The 20,057-nt window shown below is 43.4% G+C and overlaps 1 protein-coding gene and 1 non-coding gene across 2 annotated transcripts; one reads left to right on the top strand and one right to left on the bottom strand.

The window, feature by feature from the left end:
- Positions 1-1,135: 1,135 nt before the first annotated feature.
- Positions 1,136-13,235, bottom strand: HNRNPU (heterogeneous nuclear ribonucleoprotein U). The gene is made up of 14 exons (XM_049776440.1): positions 12,512-13,235; positions 11,299-11,410; positions 11,129-11,202; positions 9,364-9,503; positions 7,751-7,850; positions 6,247-6,359; positions 5,768-6,031; positions 5,070-5,189; positions 4,583-4,711; positions 4,020-4,188; positions 3,603-3,857; positions 3,081-3,262; positions 2,659-2,730; positions 1,136-2,240 (listed from the first exon to the last, which is right to left on the bottom strand). The coding sequence occupies exons 1-14, from the start codon at positions 13,173-13,175 to the stop codon at positions 2,187-2,189; spliced, it is 2,448 nt and encodes an 815-aa protein (XP_049632397.1). The 5' UTR covers positions 13,176-13,235; the 3' UTR covers positions 1,136-2,186.
- A 3,535-nt stretch (positions 13,236-16,770) lies between these two features.
- LOC126014530 (U1 spliceosomal RNA) lies at positions 16,771-16,934 on the top strand. The gene has a single exon (XR_007497576.1). It is a non-coding gene; the product is annotated as a U1 spliceosomal RNA (small nuclear RNA).
- Positions 16,935-20,057: the final 3,123 nt, after the last annotated feature.

The following is a 20,057-nucleotide window of genomic DNA, read 5'->3' as shown; positions in this document are numbered from 1 at the left end:
TTATAGATGGGACATTCTGTCCATATGGTCTGCTGTTTGGCATTTTGATTGCCAGAGGCAGGTAGACAATGTATTTTCATGGTTATCTATCCTTCACTCATTCTGCAAAAATCCACATCTAACTTTTTCTCCTTGAAATTTCTTTATCTGGCCATGACTTGCTCACTACTAGTCTTTCAAATATACTAACTTTTCATTCAGTAGTAAGAAAGATCTTTTAAAGGCACCTAATTTTGTGCCACCTAAAACAAACTACAAACTAGTGTTCTTCCTTTATTAAATAAACCTATGCAACCCTAATTATACTGATAGAGGTGGTTCGTGTCAGTGGCTCATGTTGCTAACACAACTCCTTTACTTCTTTGTAACATTACGTAATCCTCTTCTTCAGATAGCCTTTGTTCCAAAAAGCTTCAACTGAGCCTATACAATCACCTACAACTCAATCCAGTTGAATTTTGTCATGAAGTTCCTAGAAATATGAATTAAGTTAAATAACTCAAAGTGGCTAACCCCACAAAACCTAAGCAAATAGACACACCTAAACTTACCAGAAGCAACCTAAAAGTAACAAAACTGAAGTTTTTTAGTTCTACAGTTTGACTCCTGATTCCTCACTTCAGTGAGAATCCTTTAGCATATTTAAGTGTTCTGTGCAAACCCAATAAAATTACAATTAGGGGATCTAATGTTGTCACATAGCTATAGTTAAGTTAGCAGTGTTGTGTAGCAGTGGAATCAACTGGCTCATATGAAGGCTTCTAAAAGCGCCTGTTCCCAAAGTTTCTTGTATTACATAGAGATGTATATAAAATATATCAGTTGTGGACAGCTATTAGCATTCGTAAAGATGATCATGTGAGCGTTAACTTCTCCCAGCCAGTAGTACCTTTATCCCCTCATTAAATAGGTTAAGTCATCTTGGTGGGGGGGAGGGGAAGGGGATATTCATCATAAAATTCCATTTTACTTCATACTTCAAAATCATTTGTATTACACATTTAAGTTTTTAAAACCTAAATGTTCCAAGTACAGAGTATAAAGAATTAAGCTGTCCAGAAAGCACACAAATTTTCTCCTCTTGGGAGTTTTATAAAGGGATTTGAACCTTGATGGCGAGAATCCCAAACAAGAGTAAAATGAATTCTTTTTATTGCAAACAAACGTCTAAATTAATTTCTCCACCCACTTTCTTTAGAAAGAAAAAGAAATCAGCAGGCTAAGGAGATACCCATTCAAGAACTGACATGATTAAAAATTAAGATATAAATGGGTGACTCACAATTTCATTAGCTTACAAAGATGGTGGAGTTTACTACAAGCACACTAGTATACAGTATTTTGTGGGAGAAGGGCATACAGACATAGCTAACTTCATATAGATCCCATTAGACAACTGGATTTACAACAAGTTTTTTTTTAATAAGAAATGGGCAAAGCCAGCTTTCTTTTCAGAATCAAAATGCAGAACAAATGGAAAAAGTTATGGTAGTAACCTTCACAAGTTTGAGCCTCCACAAATAATGCAACCAAGTTTTACATTTTTAACAGCCCTTCTACATACACTCCATCTTCTCTATTTTGGTTCCAATTTTCATCTTCATTTCCAATTATGCCAATTCCATCGCTAGTTTAAAAGAAGTCCTTCCCGGTTGTCATCACAAACCATTTAGCTTACCCCCTCCACTACTCAGAAAACTACAGAGAGGATGGAGTGTAATATGAGCAATACAGAGTCTTAATGAAATTCATGAGGACCACTTGGTCCTTACATGAATCTGGTTGCTAACATTTCTATTATATTGTGACAATGACTCCCGACTGTTATCTCTGAGAAAGGGGGGAGTAAATTCTTAATAAAAGACACCAGGTACAAAGCAACATTTTACTTTTGTTGTGATAAAAAAAAAAAAGTCACATTTTACAGATAAAATGTAGAACCCTGAAATACTGACACATTCTCTTATCGTGCACAATGCTGAGGTTCTCTTACGATTCACTTTAAAACTGCAATTAAAAATGTACAAAAAAGAAAAGAAAAAAAATCAACCCACAAAGCTTCTAAAAAAGGAACCCGCAGGCACTTCCTCTTGTGGAATGTTTAAAAAGTTAGCCTACTAAAGAAAACAGTCGACTTCTTGTGAAGGTTTTGGAGAAATATGTATCAGTTCGTTTTATTTGGGTATTCAATAATATCCTTGGTGATAATGCTGACTCCATGGCTTCTGACCCCAGAATTGCTGTAAGAGAAAATTTTTTTTTTAAAGAAAAAAACATCAATAAACCACTCAAATGATTTTAGGAAATGACAATCTAATTCAGAGTAACTGCTGGAAACAAATTTATAACTGTCATTGCCTCTGACTTTTATCAAACCAGTATTATTAATGCCCCATTACCATTAAACACATTACAAAAAAAAACATAACTTGGGTTAGTTTATACAATTAAAGGTAGTAGAAAAAAAGCACCATATTACTTAAAAAATATTACATTACAGCAAACTCCAACCTGTTTTTCTTACAAAGGTAATCTACATCTTCAACACAATTCACAACTTGCCCTGTAGCACTTATAGACACTTCAATTTCTGGACAAGATACTTTAACACTAACTACTATAAACTCATCATCAACATAAAACACTTAAATTACTTACACCCTGCTGCCACTGGTTGTAGCCCTGAGATTGATTTTTGTAGCCACGATTGTTTCCTCGTCCTCTGAAATTCTGTAAAGAAGAATGAATCTCTTGAGAAACTTTCCACTAAAAACTTGTTCAAATAGAAAGGGACTGACTAGTGAATCATTAAACTCTGGGTACCCTTCTGTTTCTATGATGTGATAATAGTAAACCTGAAAGTCAAAACAGTCCACTCTACTAAGTTCAAACTTTATCAATGTAGTTATTTTCCAAGAGTGCCCAGTATCAATGAGGGCTACCCCCAAATAGAACCAAGACAGCCCCTAAACATTGCTGAAGGTACATCCTTCTAACATTCTTGCTGAATTATGCAATACAGGCCCTTCCAGTTTAAATTACACAAATAAGCACTGCTTCGAAGGATTGAATCTCATTACCTGGTTGTAATTCCCTCTGTTGGGCATTCCACCTCTGTTGTAGTTCCCTCTGTTTGAGTAACCGCCTCGGCTGGGGAAAACAGGGCCGCGAGGGTATGGATAGCCAATTCCACCACTTCCACCACCACCACCTCTCTGTGGCATATTGCCCCTCCTGTTATATCCTCCACGGTTACCAGGAGCTATAAATAAATAAATTTAGTAAATGTTGTGCTTTTTACATATAGCTAAATTAATTCCTCTAGATTTCTCTTTTAAAGAATCCTGACAGTAAGTAGCTGTGATTATTCTTATCAGTCATAATCTAGTTGCATTTACTATCAGTTTCTAAATTATGTCAACAAGGATCAATATAATCAAATGCAGTAATTCAGCTAGACAACTAACCTAGATAGCAACTAAAGAATTGTTTTATCTTTAAGCTACATGTTACATACATACATACACACACATTCTTTCTCTCTCAAAATCTACTTGCCAAAAAAAAATTAAAAAAAAAAAAAAAAAACAACAACTACTTGCCTCCTCCTCTGAAATTCCCACCACGCATATTGAATCCACCACGTCCTCTATGGCCACCTCCTCTATTAAACTGGTTCTTGCCACTCTTGTTTTTATTGCTCTTCTTAGAACCAGTATTCTGTTTCTTTTCTGGAGGAAGAGCTTTCTTGCTTTCTTCCTTGTATTGCTCCAGAAGTTTTTGGGCTTCCTCTTTCTGAAGTTCAACATATGTTATTTCATCAAAACACTCAGCTACCTCTGGCAGCGTAAAGTTTCCTACAAGGAATAGACAAAATCTTTAATCCTGAATGTTCCTCATTTGACTTAACAAATTTACCTATTCAGTTTAACATTTTTTAGAAAATTTAATTTATTAATTCCTTAGCAGCAAAAAATCTTTTGCCATAATATAACAAAGAATTATATTAAACTACAGACCTTTCATTTTGAGGACTGCATGTTCTGGTAAGTCTTTTCCCTCTACTTCTGCTTTCTTCTGTGTTCTTTGCTTATAGTCTTCATCTTTTGGACAAACTACAACAGCTTTTCGCTGAAAACCTGCAAACAGGCACATTTTTCTCCTCTGGGCAGCAGCAGACACATTTGTCTTTCCAAAGAGAAAGGAAAAAAAAGGTGGTTTATAATCCAAATCCTCAATTTTATACCAAACCCAACTGTGAGGCTTTAATTTCAAAAAACCTAGTTCAGGGACTGGAGAAATAGCAGAGGTAGAGTGTTTGCCTTGCATACAGTAGAACGTTGGTTTGACTCCCAGCATCCCATATGGTCCCCGAGCGCTGCTGGGTATGACCCAAAAACCAAAAACCGAAAAAAGCTAGTTCAAACACCACAGCTATATGTACAGTTGGTAGGTAGGGGGTTTGCCTTGCATAGGGATGACCAAGGTTTGATCCTCAAGCATCCCATAAGGAATCCTGGGCCCATCAGGTGGGTGTGACCCCAATACCCAAATCACAAAACAAAAACAAATACTAGTTTACCTGATCCAGAATGAAATTTCGTTTCTTGCGGGCAGCAATCTCAATAAACTTTCCAAGACACTGTGGAGCTCTCTGCAGAAGTGTGTTCAGTTTTCCAGTATCTGCCATTTGCTTCTTAAAACCTGCCACCTATTATTGAAAGTTGAAAATGTCCTTTTAACCATGCAATCTTAAGATAAACGTAACCATTATAGACTTTATGTAAAACAAGTATCATCTTAAGTATCTTTCAGTTTTTCATATGCAGTATTCAGATGATGCTGTTGAGGCAACATATCCCTGACCAACTAAGATAGTGCTTTTGGGAGGATAGGAGTGAGCAGTGTTGGTCCAGTACCAGCTAACGAGGAGAGGGTAGGTAGGAAAGACCCAAACTACTAATCTTAAAGTTCTTTATAAAAGGGGTAATGACAATAGACAAAAACAGGATTATTAGAATATCCATGATTTATAATCATTAAGAATAGGCCCTATACATTTTACTTACCATCATTTTATCCATTATGGTATTTGTTCCAAGAATGTTGTATTTACCAGGGTTTTCTGCTGCATGTTTAGTAACCCAGGTAGTTTTTCCAGCTCCTGGCAAGCCAATCATCATAACAACCTACAATGTGAAAAAAAATCTTAAAATACTTTTCACCAGGATTCACCAAATTTCTTACATAAATCAAGCACAAGAATGCAACTTAAAATACTTAATTAACAGAACCAGAACAATTAGTACAGTGGGTAGGGCATTTGCTTGCACACAGCCAACCCTTAACCAGTAGGAATAATCTAGTACAGACCCAGGAGTAACCCCCTGGGCAATGAAAGGAGGCCCAAAAGCCATTTTTTTCTAATATTTAAATATCTATTAAACATTTAATATTTCAGAAACCAAAGATATACAGGGGTGGTGAAGAAAGGTTAAGGCACTTGCTTTGCCTATAGCTGACCCTGGTTTGAATCCCACCGCCAGAGCACATTCAAGTGAGCAGACTGCCTACATTTTCATAGTTCTAATAAAGGAATTCAAACCAAGTAAATACTTAAAAATTAGCACATATAGGGAAAGACTAATCAAATAATACATCGCTGACAAAAGGTATGGCAGAAAATACCTATCCCTCAACTCATTTTTTAAGTGTGACTACTAAGCAAAAGCTATCTTCAAGTACTGTTTTAGCACAAAATACTTACCTCACAATCTTTCTTCTCTTCAGGCCCCTTTGGCCCTCTAACTCGATCCTCTAAGGGAACATTCTGGATAAAAGTATAATCTTCAGGAATCGGGAAATATGGCTTTTCCTTCTGACCGAAATTAAATTCAACTGCACAGTTATGGCAGAGAACGTGTGGAAAGAGTGGCCGTTCAGCAAGAACTTCCTTACTAATTTTGAAGGCAATGCCAAGATCTTGTCCATTCTTGGCATACGAGAGTTCCACTTCATCACTTTCAAAGTTCTGTTAATTGGAGAGAGTAAAAAGTTCATTTTTATTCTTTTAATAATCCCTCAAGTATACTTTTATTTATGCTTATTCCATTATATATAAGGTTACAATTGCTTTTGAAGCAGAAACAAATTGTCCAAAGAGGTAAACTAGATTTTCCATTCAACTTCATGATCAACTTTCCTTAGTTCCTCTAACTTAACTTGCCATTCACATAAATGACTTACAGCAAAACATGTAATCACATCATTTTCATCAAACTTCTCTCCATAATCTTCAGTCTCACAGTTGCATGTTTTAATCCCTTTTAAAGAATACCCATAAGAAAACTCTTCTTCACCTAAGGAAACAATTTATGTTGAGTTAATTTTTCAAGTCCAATGTAAGCTCACTACTTAAAAACACAGGTCTCATAGGTCTTAGGCCAATGAAGGAATAGTAGGTAGGGTCCTTGCCTTGCAAACAGCCAACCCAGGTTCAATCCCCAGCATCCCATACAGTCCCCAGAGCATGCAACTGAGTGATTTATTCCTAAATGCAGAACCAGGGTGTGGCCCAAAACAAATACCAGAGAGCTCAAAGTGCTAAATTATTTAACCAACATTCAATATGTAGTTCAAAAAAAAAATTCTGAGCAGTTTTATATCCTGTTATAATTCGAAGGAGCTTATATAAGACAAAAAGTGGTCTGAACAGACAATATGGTGAGCAGGGCCCTCGTCTTCATGTGAAAAGACCCATATGGGTCAGCCCAAGAATGATTCCTGAGTGCAGAATCGAGTAAACTGACCATTGCTGGCTGTTGGGCCCCTCTCACAGTAGACAAAATTCATGACCTAGATTAATATACAGGCAGATGTCACCCCCCCTTCCCAGTGGGCCAGAGCAGTAGTATAGCAGGTAGGTACTTGCCTTGCATAGGGCTGACCTTGGTTGATCTCTGCATACTATATGATTCCCAGAGCATCACCAGGAGTAACTCCTGAGTAGTCAGTAGTAAACCCAGAGCACAAGTAATTGGTTGTAACTCAAACCACCCACCAATAGATAAAGCAAACTAAAACATGTCTAACACATGCTAATTTATTTTTGGGCCACATCCAGCAGTGCTCAGGGGTCGGCCCAGCTCTGCACTCAGCGCTCCTGGCAGCCCCAGGCCAGGGTCATGCCCTACCACTGTGCTATCTTCCCCTATCTCTCCCGCCCCACATGCTAATTTTTCATTTATGAATTACCATAGGAATAAGCAATGGGGGGGAGGCGTGATCAATGGCACAATAGATAGGGCATTTACCTTGCAGGTGCTAACCTAGGATGGACCTTGCGGTTCACCCCCCAGTGTTCCATATGGTCCCCCCCAAGCCAAGAGCGATTTCTGCGTGCATAGCCAGGAATAACCCCTGAGCATCACCAGTTGTAGCCCAAAATCAAAAAAAAAAAAAAAAAAAAAAAGAATAAGCAATGGGGCTGGAGTGATAGCTTGGTGGGTGGCAGGGTATTTGCCTTGCACAAAGCCAACCTGGAAGGCGGTACCCAGCATCCCATATTGGTTCCCCGAGCCTGCCAGGAGCAATTTCTGAGCAGAGAGCCAGAAGTAACCCCTGAGCACCACTAAGTGTGGGCCAAAAACAAAAACAGAAAAAAAAGCAATAGCTTAGAATGCCTTCTAATAGTTTCTCTACAGAAATTGGAACATTTAAGACAAACCCATATTATTCAAATAAACTTTACCAAGTAACATTCCACTTGTGGTTAGTGACCAACCGATCCGAACCTCATGTATGTCAATATCTTTTGTATATAAATGCCTTACAGGTATCTTCTCAGTAACCTAGAAATCAAGATTATGTAATTAAGCAAAAATTAATGACAATTAGAGCCTAAGTGTTGGTCTCTTTTACATTTTGCTGTTCTCTGGCTTTAAGACTCCACTCTACCCACTCCCAACAAGAACTTTACAATCATGGAGCCTTTTAACTAGAAAATTAAGATTATTCTAATCAGTGACTTTTTGTAAGCTCAATGCCTTATTCCAATTAAAAAACTGATCTTTTAATATGCTCTTTTCTGAACAAAAGCTCAACCAGGGAGCAGAGGTATAAGAGCAGTGCATATGGATGCTTGAGGCCAACCTAAATTCAATCTGGCACCCAAAAAAGTACCCAAAACAAACAGAAGTCATCCATGAGTAGGAGTTAGCATTCAGGTGCTGAGCACAAGCTGTTCCAGAATATCAAAACCAAAATTTTTGTGCCATACCGAGGTGCTTAGGGTTTACTCTCAAAGGACTCAGGGGTCATAGAGGTAACAGAGATTGAATCAGCATCAGCTGCGTTAAACAAGCATGCTATTGACTGGAACACTCTTGCCCCCCAAACATAATTTTACACTTAAAAAAAAAAAGGCAGCCTAAAACCCCAACCCTAAATGTCCAACTCTGACAGACTAGATTTAATCATTCAAGTCCCTTTTCTGGAGTGGACAGCCATGGATAGCAGTTGATAGGGTGCTTACCTTTCACTCAACTAAGCTGGATTTAATCCCCAATAAAGTTCCAAGTCTGTCAGAAGTGAACCCTGAGCACAATACAAGCCCAGAGCACAGCTGCATGTGGCTCAAAAGCAAAATCCCTTTTTTAAAACAAGGAAAATAAAGGTTCTGTAAAAGCCCGTGGTCTCTCTTCTCCCTCAGATTACTCTAAAATTCTTCTCTATTAGGAACTCATTTCTCTTTGTTAAAAAAAAAAAGTTACTCTGGGGCAGGAGATATAGCACAGCAGGTAAAGTATTTGCCTTGCATGCAGCTGAGCCAGGTTCAATCCCCTACATCTCGTCATGTCCCCAGAACCTGCCAAAGTGATTTCTGGGCACAGATTCAAGAGTAACTAACTAACCCCTGAGGGCTGCCAGGTGTGCCCTCCCAAAAAGCTTCTTTTCCACATATGTTCAATGGGGTTAAGCAACTTAAAATTCAATTTCCTGGGCCCGGAGAGATAGCATGGAGGTAAGGTGTTTGCCTTTCATGCAGGAGGTCATCAGTTCGAATCCCGGTGTCCCATATGGTCCCCCGTGCCTGCCAGGAGAATTTCTGAGCATGGAGCCAGGAATAACCCCTGAGCGCTGCCGGGTGTGACCCAAAAACCACAAAAAAAAAAAAAAAAAATTCAATTTCCTAAAGTATGTATTTACGGAGGCTAGCAAGATAATAGTGGACTAGGTAGAACTGCCTTGCATGCAGCCAATCCAGATTTGATCCCCAATTTGATTCCTGGTTGCAGTTAGAAGTAATCTCTGAGCACTGTCAAGTGTGGCCCCCAAACCAACTAATGTATATTAATAATTTACCTTCATCTCAAAACAGACTTTGCCTTTTGACACACCGTAAGATGCCCTTCCTCCAGCCCAAAGGAAAGCAAAACTTTCCATAGTAAGAGAAGATGCACTCAGACGATCTCTTGATATTTTAAAATGCAAATCGCAATTATCTGTAATTATATAAAACACCATATTATTTTTTGACATTCAATCTAACTATGTTGTTAAATAGACAAAGCTTGGTTAAGTTTTTATCTTAATGCTACACATAGTTTATATACATCATGCTGCTTGCTGTTTCACGATCAGAACCCCACTCCCACCAGTAAGGAACTCCAAATTATAAACTCAAATACAAACTAACTATAAGACTAAGGATTAATATATTTAAGTATATAAAAGACTTGACATTAATACATACCTGCTCTGCTCTTTACCTTGATTTAGAGGCAAGCAGTAGAGTATAGCAGGAAATCAAAGTGAAGCATGCCAGAACCAGGTAGGATTTACCAGTGCCATAATAAAACTGAAGGGAGGCCAAGACCAAGTATTTTTGAAGAGTATGAGCTGTTGACCCTACACTTCTAATTATGAACCCAGTGGCTCTGCTCTAATCCCTCAATTCTCTGCTAAAATTTGTGACAACCTTAATCTTCAAAATACAAACCTTAAATGACAAAAAACATTGTCTTGTAATCTATACTTGGCGTGAGTAAATAGGTCATTACCTGCTTCCCAAAGTTATTCAAAAGTTGTATCTTTTAACCTCGCTACTTTTGGGTCACTGGTGTTATTAGCATGCACCTCTCTTAAGTTCTTCTAAGGAAATCATATTATGGCTTGGTCATCTACTTTGTATTAGAGCTTGGCTTTTAAAATCCCCTGACAAGGTAAGATTTTTAATTCAAAAATTGTGTTTGATCCCCAACAATATATTAAGATTCCTAGATCATCAACTTAGTATTGTTACCTTCCTGACTGCCTGGACTTCCCTATTCCAACTAAAGCAATAAGTACATAAGAAATCAAGAGCTTTATATTTACCTTCTTTTAAGTTTTTGACAATTTTGTACTTCAAAGTATAAAGACTTAAATCTACAGGAGTTGATACCTTAATCTTTCATTATTAAATCATGCCAAACACTAATCTTGCTCTCTTTAACACAACAGGGCATTCTGATCAAGCATTGAAATTTCTTTTGTAATAAAAACTACAAATCTGACGGGCAAGGCCCATTTAAAGGTTTGCACTACTTCCTCATACTCAATTGCAACTACAGCGCTGCCATTGATACCATTCGTGGCTGAAGAAAGCTAGTGGCCCAGAGATAGCCCACTGCTGCTGCCCCAGGTCTTTGGAAGAAATCAACTTATTTGTTAAAGCAGCAGCTACTGAACTGGAATCAAGAACAAAAAAGCGGTTATTGAAAGTATTACAAGTCTTTCAGAATAAAGAATATGCTCGTGTACTAATGGGGAAAGCATTAATATCCAAACAGCCCAAATAGCTCGTTATTAATAGTTCCACCGATAAAATTAATGTACTTTTTATTAGGAACCTACCTGAACAGATTCTTACAGATTCTCATTAGCTAACTCGCCCAAAACTCATTAATTTTACATTCCTGAAGTTTTCTATACAAAATTTACCAAACGGCTAGAGGCGGTAAAAGTATCAAGATGACTGATAAGCTACCAAAATCTCAAAAAGCGATCGTCAGTCTGCGTTATAAAAAACTCAGTTCCCAACTAACAATTACAACCAAACACCCGGAAAGAGAAAAACTTCACTTACAAGTATCAAGACAAACCACTGTGTCGTCGAAATGTTCGTCTTCTTCTTCAACAGGTGGCTGAGGGGACTTGGCTCTGAAAGAGAGAATTGTCTCCTGGTCCAGCTTTTCCCAGCAAAAAAATAATGTAAAATTAAAGGGGGGGAAATCCCCAAAACGAAGTCTTCTCTACCTGCTATACTTGTTCTCTTCAATGTACTCAAAATAGCCACGGCCATGATCTTCTCGGGGTCTCTTAACGCCTCTCTTTTTATCGCCGCCTTTTTGTTCAGTTTTGCCGTCTCCTACAACACAACAACTGCCTAAGTTAAAAATAAAAAAGCCAGAGTCGCTCGCAACCCAAGCGAGGTCAAGCAAAGAGAGGAAAAAAAAAAAATACCCGTTTCCTTTGCAGATCTACATGGAAGGCACTTAAAATGTTTTTATTACTTAAAAAAAATCAATTCCTTTGCAAATCTACATGAAAGGCACTTATATTCATTCCTTTGCAGATCTACATGGGAGGCACTTAAAATAATAATCTCTTCGCAGATCTACATGAAAGGCACTTATATTCATTCCTTTGCAGATCTACAAGGAGGTAACATATATTAAGGAGGGTCTTCCAACCGCTGTGTATTTTGGGGATCGAATTTTTTTTTTAAATAACCGTTTGTGATCGACGAACTCATCGCCAACTCCAAAGAACCCTCTACAGCGAGGCGAGTGACGCAGCTTCAAGACAAGACTAATGACAACTAGGCCACGCCGGCTGAGAAAGCCCACGCTTAGAAAAGAAAAGCGAGGCCCGGGCTCTAGGCCCACCACGTGTAGCCGAGTTCAGGACGGAGGGAGGGAGAGAGGGGAGAGAGGGAGGGGCCCCAGAGCAGGCGCAGGCGGCTCCCGCGCTCGGGGCCTCCCTTCCCCCACCCGGGCCCGCCCGCGCTCCTGGAGGCCGCATTGTGCCGCGCTTCCGCCCCTCCCGGCGGCCCGGCCCCGCCCTCCGGAAATGACGTCACGCCGGGCCCCTGCGCCACTTGCACAATACCGCGGCCCGTTCGCCGCCGGCGCGCGCCCTCCCCTCCCCTCCCGCCCCGGGCCTTCGTGCAGTGCCGCTCCCCTCCCCCACTGACATGTGCCCGCTTCTCTCTCCTCTCTGCTCCTCCAGGCGCGCACGCGCCGCGGCGGCGCCACCGCGCGAGGGCGGCCCGCCTCCCCCCCCCCCAGTCCCCTCGCAGCTGCAGCCGCAGCAGCTCCCCCTGGCTGGCGAGCCGGATAATGGGGGCGCTGCGGGCGTCGCCGCGCACGTCCCGCCGCCCGAGGCCTCCCGCCCGCTAGTGGAGCCGGGATTCCCCGCGCCCGCCCCCCAGGGGCTCCCCGACGGCCGCGCGCAGCGCCCCGCTCACCTCCCGCCTGCTGCTGGCCCTGCCGGGCCCCGGGCGGCGCCACGGTGACGGCGAAGAGCGAGGTGGGGCCGCTGCTCTTGGCGGCCGCCGCCTCCTTGTTTGGGCCGCGCGGCTGCGGGGGCTGCGCCTGCGCCTGCGGGGGCTGCGGCTGGGGCGCCGCGGGCGGCTGCGCCGGGCGCTCCCCGTGGCCGTTCTCGTCGCCCGCCGCGTCGTCGTCGTCGCCCAGCTCGTCCTCGCCCTCCTGGAAGCCCTGGTCGTCGCCGTTCTCGTCCTCCGACGCGCCCTCGTCGTCCTCCTCGCCGGCGCCCGCCGCGCCGGCCGCCCCCGCCGCGCCGTTCTCCTCGCCCAGCTCCATCTGGTCGCCGTCCAGCGCGGCGATGCCCTCCTCGTCCTCGTCCTCCTCCTCGTCGTCGTCGTCGCCGCCCGCCGCCGCCTCGCGCTCCAGCCCGGCGCCCGCGCGGCCCGCCGCCTCGCCGCCCAGCTCCAGGCTGCCGTTCCCGGGCTCCAGGCCGGGCCGCCCGCCCGCCGCCTCCTCGTCCAGCGCGGCCTGCAGGCGCTCCATGAGGTCGGCCTTGAGGCCCTTGTCCGACAGGCGCCGCTTCTTGAGCTCCTCCTTGAGCTCCGACACCTTGAGCTTCTTGACGTTGATGGGCGACGAACTCATGGCGGGCGAGGCCGAGGCCGAGGCTGAGGCTGAGGCTGACGGGCCCCGCGACTCCGGGTCTCCTCCGCGGCGCTTAGTGCGGCGCTGGGCTCTGGGCTCGGGCGCGCTCGCGAGGCCACGGGCGGCGGCGGGAGCGGGAGCGAGAGGCTCGGTGCTGCAGAGCCGAGGGAGCGCAGCGGACCCGCCTGGGGTGTCGATCGGCGCCAATTCCTTTCACCGAGTTCGCTCGCTCGCGAGGCAGCAGACGCGGAGACTCGCCCGGCGCGAGCGAGCACGCAACGTCCTCTCGCCCGGCGGGGCGGGGCCGCGCACGCCATATAGCCGCCCGCCCCGCCCCGCCCTCGCGCCGCGCGCAGGGGACGCCGGAGCGCGCTCGGGCCCGGCCACGCCCACCGCCCGCTTGCCCCGCCCCGCCCCGCTCCGCTCCCGGGCCTCCGAGCCAGCGCCGCGCAGGCCTCGCCGGCCTCTTCCTTCCTCCCTTCCTCCCTTCCTCCCTTCGTCCCTTCCTTCCAATTGGGATTGGGCAAATGCGAGCAAAAAAGAAACCGCCTTTCAGTTAAACCGACCCCACTCTCCACCGACCAACCAGCCTCTCGGGGCCATGCTTTCTTGTCCCGGTCTCTCTGCTCTTGCATTTTATTTTTCCCCTTTGGAGTCCTCCTCTCTCTCCCTCTCCTGGGCCGCTGCAGTTTTCAGTCCTCCTCCACTTCCCTCCTCCCTGTCTTCCATTTTAGATTTGCCTGCTCTGGATATCTCTTTCTTTCTCTCTGGCCGGGTGTTGTTTTTTTTTGTTGTTGTTTTTAAAAAACGCCTTACTTTTTTTTTTTTCTCATTTGCACGGCGCGATTTGACTGTCCTTAGGGGAGAGATTTTTTTCCCCCCTTCATATTTTAATTTTCCAAGGCCCGCCCGGAGACATTTGAAATTCGGGCAGGGTGAGTTTGAGGGCAAGAGCCTTTTCTTTTGTTCCACAAACCCGGAGTGCAGCCGAGCTTGGTAGCCTCTGGTTTTCAGGAGACTGACGGGCCCCAGGCATTCAATAAATCTCGGAATGGCATCGACCCCGCAGTTTTCTCTCCCTGCCCAACAGAGGAGATTTGTTCTGCCCAGTGTACGGCCTACTCATCGGTGACCAAGTCCCCACTGGCTAACAATGGGGATGAGACCCAGCTCCGTGGCTCTTCCTTGTCCTGGAAAAATACTCGACCAGATGGTGCTTAGATAAGAACTCCGAGGAAAAAATCGGACTAGTCTTTGGAAAAACGTCCCTTTAACAGAATATTAGGGTCTCATTGAAGTTAGATGTTTTCCTTTATCAAGTAACGGTTCAGTGCCGTGCTATTCAAGATTTAGAGAAAGGTACTGGAACGAATTTCTATTTACAACACATGAAACACATAAAATGTTTTATCCCAACGTCTACACAATGATTAGGAAGGAGGGCCATTAATACCCAAGTTTTGGCACCTTAGTTTACACAGTAATGCTACCTACGTGATACTTTGAAATTTGCAAAAATACACGGGCGAATTTTCTCCATTAATCTAGTATAATTTAACCTTATAAAATGTTTTTATTTTTAAACTTCTGATACCTTTGAAGAAACTCCTGGTGAAGGTCCCTGTTCACCCCTAAGCACTGGCTCTTGACTTAGCTCTACTTGAAGCCATGCAGTGTCTTGCCATGCAGTAATATGTAAACAAAATGATTAACACTTAAGAGATTACTTGAAAAAAATTTTAATGAGCTCTATACAGTAATGGTGATTCTCAATTCAAGTTAGTGGAGGTTGGAAGGCACAACAACAAAAGCATTCTTTGTAGGCCACAAGGAGCTGTTCTCTGGAATCACTCCTGGAGGAGTTGGGGGACCACAAGATCAAACCAGGGGTGAGCCTCGAACAAGACAAGCACTCTTCCTTCCCTTTGTACCATCGCTCTGGTTGGACAGCAACCAAAAAACTTCCAAGTAATATCAAAACTCATTTAAGATTTTCAGTTATCCTGTCTTTGGACTTTCTAAACCAGTCACAAACTAGTTTGTTGAAATTTTCCAACTTTCTGTCATTGTTCAAAAATGGGAAGAGAGGGGCCGGGAGAGATAGCACAGCGGCATTTGCCTTGCAAGCAGCTGATCCAGGACCAAAGGTGGTTGGTTTGAATCCCGGTGTCCCATATGCCCCCCCCCCCCCCCCCCCGTGCCTGCCAGGAGCTATTTCTGAGCAGACAGCCAGGAGTAACCCCTGGCACCGCTGGGTGTGACCCAAAAACAAAACAAAACAAAAAAATGGGAAGAGAGTTTTAGGAGGCTTAGGTGTTCACAAGTTGAGTAGTCCTCACTGAATCAAAGTTAAAGATAGTCATAATTGTCTTTTAAGTTTATATATTCCTCAATGTTATTTACATGTTAAAATTGTGATAACCATCTTAAGATTGGATAAAATTAAAATGTATAAAGTTTCTAGTGAAATATAATTTATAATTTGTACTTCGTATGTTAAATACCTAGAACAAATACGACTTTTAAAAATAAACATAAAGAAAGGCTGGTGAGGTGGCGCTAGAAGTAAGGTGTCTGCCTTTCTGCCTTGCAAGTGCTAGCCAAGGAAGGACCTCGGTTTGATCCCCCGGCATCCCAAATAGTCCCCCCAAGCAAGGGTCAGTTCCTGAGACTTGGCCTGGAGTAACCCCTGAGCATCAAACGGGTGTGGCCCAAAAATACAAAAATAAATAAATAAATAAACATAAAGAGCCAGAAATAGAGTCGTATAGCTGTTAAGGAACTTGCCTTGTATCAAAGGCACCCTGTATGGTTCTCCAAACCAGCCAAAGCAAACCCTGAGCACTGCTGATATGTCCCAAAACCAAAAAATTAAATAATAAGCATAAAATATAACTTTAGATGGAACATGCTAAAGTTTCATGACTTTTTTGAGCTTTGTAGAATTGTTTTGTTTTGGGGGCCACACCCTGCAGTGCTCAGGGTTTACTTCTGCAGGCTCAGAGGAACTATATGGGATGCAGGAAATTGAACCTGGGTAAGCCACATTCGCTTCTAGGCAAGTACCCTACCCACTGCTCTATCACTCCAGCCCCCAAAACACTCATTTTATTAATTTGGCTTTTTTTTGGTAGGGAGATTCGGTCACACTTGGCGGTGCTCAGAGATTACTCCTGGTTCTATGCTTAGAAATTATTACTAGCAAGCTTGGGGACCATAAGGGATGCTGGAGATTGAACCCTGGTCGGCCGCATGCAAGACAAACACCCTAACCACAGTGATACAGCTCTAGATCTCTGAACTTTGTAGATTTTTAAAGTTTAGTAATAGTTGAGTCAATGCCTCAGCGTGCTCATTCTATAGACCCCAAAGCTTCCAAAGTTGAAGCACTATCATTTCCTTTTATTTATTTGGGGGGGGGGCAGTGCTCAGGGGCTACTCCTGGCTCTACGCTCAGAAATTGCTACTGGCAGGCTCAGGGGACCATATGGGATGTCAGGATTCGAACCACAGTCCTCCTGCATGCAAGGCAAATGCTCTACCTCCGTGCTATCTCTCTGGCCCATCATTTCCTTTTTTTAAAAAAATATAATCCATACTTACCTGTCAGGGGAGATACCATGATCACAAAGGTGATTTTCCCAGGGTGAGGCTTATCCATTGCACTCCGGATGTGCTGACCCCTGCGATTTCCCCAAATGTGGGAAACTCGACTGCATAATCTGTGGTAGTGGGGGACTGAGTTCGCGCACTCTCCTGAAAAAAAGAGAAAAAAATAAAGAATATAATCCTTTTAATGTTTTGAAAAAACAAGTAGATTTTTGCTTTTTGTACTTTTAATGATTGCTATCGTAATTCTAATTGCCTTGTTTTATAGATACTAATATAGATATGGGTCGCACACATCTCATAAATCATTGGAGAGCCTGCAAATTTACTAAACTTTTCCACTAAAAACCCCTTTTCATCAGAGAAACTTTGGTTTTGTTTTTGGGACCACACTGGGTGGTGCTCAGGGGTTACTCCTGGATCTGTGCTCAGAAATCATTCCTAGCAGGATAAGGGCTGGAGTGAGGGCCGTATGTGATGTCGGGGATTGAACCCTGGTCAGCCGCATGCAAGGCAAACACCCCACTCACTGTGCTATGGCTTCAGACTCCAGAGAAATTTTTATGTGAACCGAATATATATATAAATACATATATATATATATGTAATATTGAAGCACCATGATTAAGAGCCTGATTGTAATTGGGTTTCATTATAAACAGAACACCCACCCTTCACAAGTGCAACATTCCCACCACCAGTGCCCCCCTCCCTCCATCCCAACCCTTGCCTGTGTTTGATACAAGCATTCTACTTCTCTCACTCATTGAGACTGTCATGATAATTGTTAGTGTAGTTATTTCCCTAACTGCACCTCTTCTCTCTGTGGTGAGCTTCATATTGTGAACCGGTCCTTCAGCCCTCATCTCTATTTTCTCTGGGCATTATTACAATAATGTCCTTAATTTTTCTTAAAACCCATAGATGAGTGAAACTATTCTGTGTCTCTCTCCCTCTGATTTATTTCACTCAGTATAATAGATTCCATGTCCATCCATGTATAGGAAAATTTCATGACTTCATCTCTCCTGATGCTACATAATATTTCCACTGTACATATGCACCACAGTTTCTTTAGCCATTCATCTGTTGAAGGGTATCTTGGTTGTTTCTAGATTCTGGCTATTGTAAATAGCACTGCAATGAATATATGTGTGAGGAAGGGATTTTTGTTTTTTTTTTTTTTTTTGGTTTTTGGGCCACACCCGGTGATGCTCAGGGGTTACTCCTGGCTATGCGCTCAGAAGTTGCTCCTGGCTTGGGGGACCATATGGGACACCGGGGGATCGAACCGCGGTCCGTCCAAGGCTAGCGCAGGCAAGGCAGGCACCTTACCTCTAGCGCCACCGCCCGTCCCATGGAAGGGATTTTTGAATTGTATTTTTGTGTTCGTAGGGTATATCCCTAGGAGTGGTATAGCTGGATCATATGGGAGCTCAATTTCCATATTTTTTGAGGAATCTTCATATTGTTTTCCAACAAATTATCTAGGCATATAAAGATTTACTAATAAAAATCATAAGGAGATTTTTTTTTTCATTTTTAGGCCACATACTCCTGGCTTTGCTCTCAGAAATTACTCATGCCAGGGATCAAAACCCAGATAGTTACGAACAAGACAAATGCCCTACTTGTTGTGCCATCACTGAGGCCTCCAAGAGATTTAATTTTTTTAAACGATTGATTGATTGATTGGTTTTTGGGCCACACTCAACGGTGCTCAGGAGTCATTCCTGGCACTCAGAAATTTCCCCCTGGCAGGCTGGGATGCTGGGAATCAAACTAGGTCTCTCCCAGGTCAGCCCCATGCAATGCAAATACTTCACCACTGTGCTATCTATCCTGTTTTTATTTTATTGATTGATTTTTGAGGTCACACCCAGCGGTGATCTGCTTACTCCTGGCTCTAAGTTCAGAAGTCATTCATGATAGGCTCAGGGGTGGGGTGGGGGAACCATAGGGATGTCAGGAATCGAACTCATGTCAGCAGCATGCAAGGCAAACACTGACTATGGCTCTGGTCCCAAGATTTGTTTGTTTGTTTGTTTGTTTTGACCACACCCAGTAGCACTTAGGTTATTCCTGACTCTTCGCTCAGAAGTTGCTCTTAGCAGGATCAAGGGACCATATGGAATGCCAGAAATTGAACCTGAGTCCATCCCAGGTCGGTCATGTGCAAGGCAAAACACCTTACCACTGTGCTATCACTCAGGCCAAATATTTATTTTTAAATCAGTTTAAAAAGTTACAGGATCCCATATGAAGTTGCATCCAAGGTTTAAGAAGCTGAACTGTAATAACTTGAAATTTCCACCTTTTGAAATTGTTTTAAATACTGGCCTGGGATGGGCCTGGGTGATAGCACAACAATAGGGCATTTGCCTTGCATGTGGCCCACCCAGGATGGACCCAGGTTCAATCCCTGGCATTTTTTTTGTTTTGTTTAGTTTTTGTTTTTGTTTTTGGGCCATACCCGGCGGTGCTCAGGGGTTACTCCTGGCCGTGGCCGTCTGCTCAGAAATAGCTCCTGGCAGGCACGGGGGACCATATGGGACACCGGGATTCGAACCAACCACCTTTGGTCCTGGATCGGCTGCTTGCAAGGCAAATGCCGCTGTGCTATCTCTCCGGGCCCAATCCCTGGCACCTTATACGGTCCCCTGTTGCAGTTAAGCCCTTGATGGGGCGGAAGGTGATGGTATGGAGAATGAGGTCTTTCTCCTCCAGCTTGGACCACTCGTCTGCCACCCTGTTCAGCCGGCGGGTCTGAGGGTTCAGGATAACAGGCAGTCAGGCTTCAGGAGATATCAGCTTTATTCAGTGGATAAGGCTGAAGAATCCATCCCAGAATTGGGATGCTTTTATACACAAGAATCAGGTATCACCCTAGAGTGGGAGCAGAATATTAAGTAAGGAATAATCCAATATATCACCAAGTGACTATCACCAAGTCACGCCCTAGGGTGGGGTACAATTTATGAGTGCAAAACCAGGAGTAACCGCAGAGCACCACCGGCTGTGGCCAAAATAAAACCCAAAACAAACAAAAATAGGCTGGAGCACAAGTGTTTGTTTGGTAGCTCCATATTTAATCCCCTACATCCTGAGAACCATCTAGGTGTGCCCTGCAAACCCCTCTAAAAAGGAAATTAATGCCTCTACTACAGAATGAAAGAGCAAACAAAATGTGGTTTGATCAAAATGTGATTCCTTAATTACCCATGGGTAATAAGAAATTATTACAGGGGCTGGAACAGTGGCACAGCAATAGGG

Source organism: Suncus etruscus, chromosome 7 (assembly GCF_024139225.1).
Source record: "Suncus etruscus isolate mSunEtr1 chromosome 7, mSunEtr1.pri.cur, whole genome shotgun sequence".
In the NCBI taxonomy this organism is placed as follows: Eukaryota; Metazoa; Chordata; class Mammalia; order Eulipotyphla; family Soricidae; genus Suncus; species Suncus etruscus.
The sequence above is the reverse complement of the archived record's forward strand: the minus strand, read 5'-3'. Positions and strand labels throughout refer to the sequence as shown.

Bases quoted from the DNA above. Each gene is read 5' to 3' on its own strand.
- HNRNPU (XM_049776440.1), bottom strand. From the start codon at position 13,175: ATGAGTTCGTCGCCCATCAACGTCAAGAAGCTCAAGGTGTCGGAGCTC. The intron at 4,189-4,582 runs GTAAACTAGTAT...CTCTTTGGAAAG, and splicing joins GAAATTTCATTCTGGATCAG to ACAAATGTGTCTGCTGCTGC. The intron at 2,241-2,658 runs GTAAGTAATTTA...TTTCTCTTACAG, and splicing joins ACAACCAGTGGCAGCAGGGT to CAATTCTGGGGTCAGAAGCC.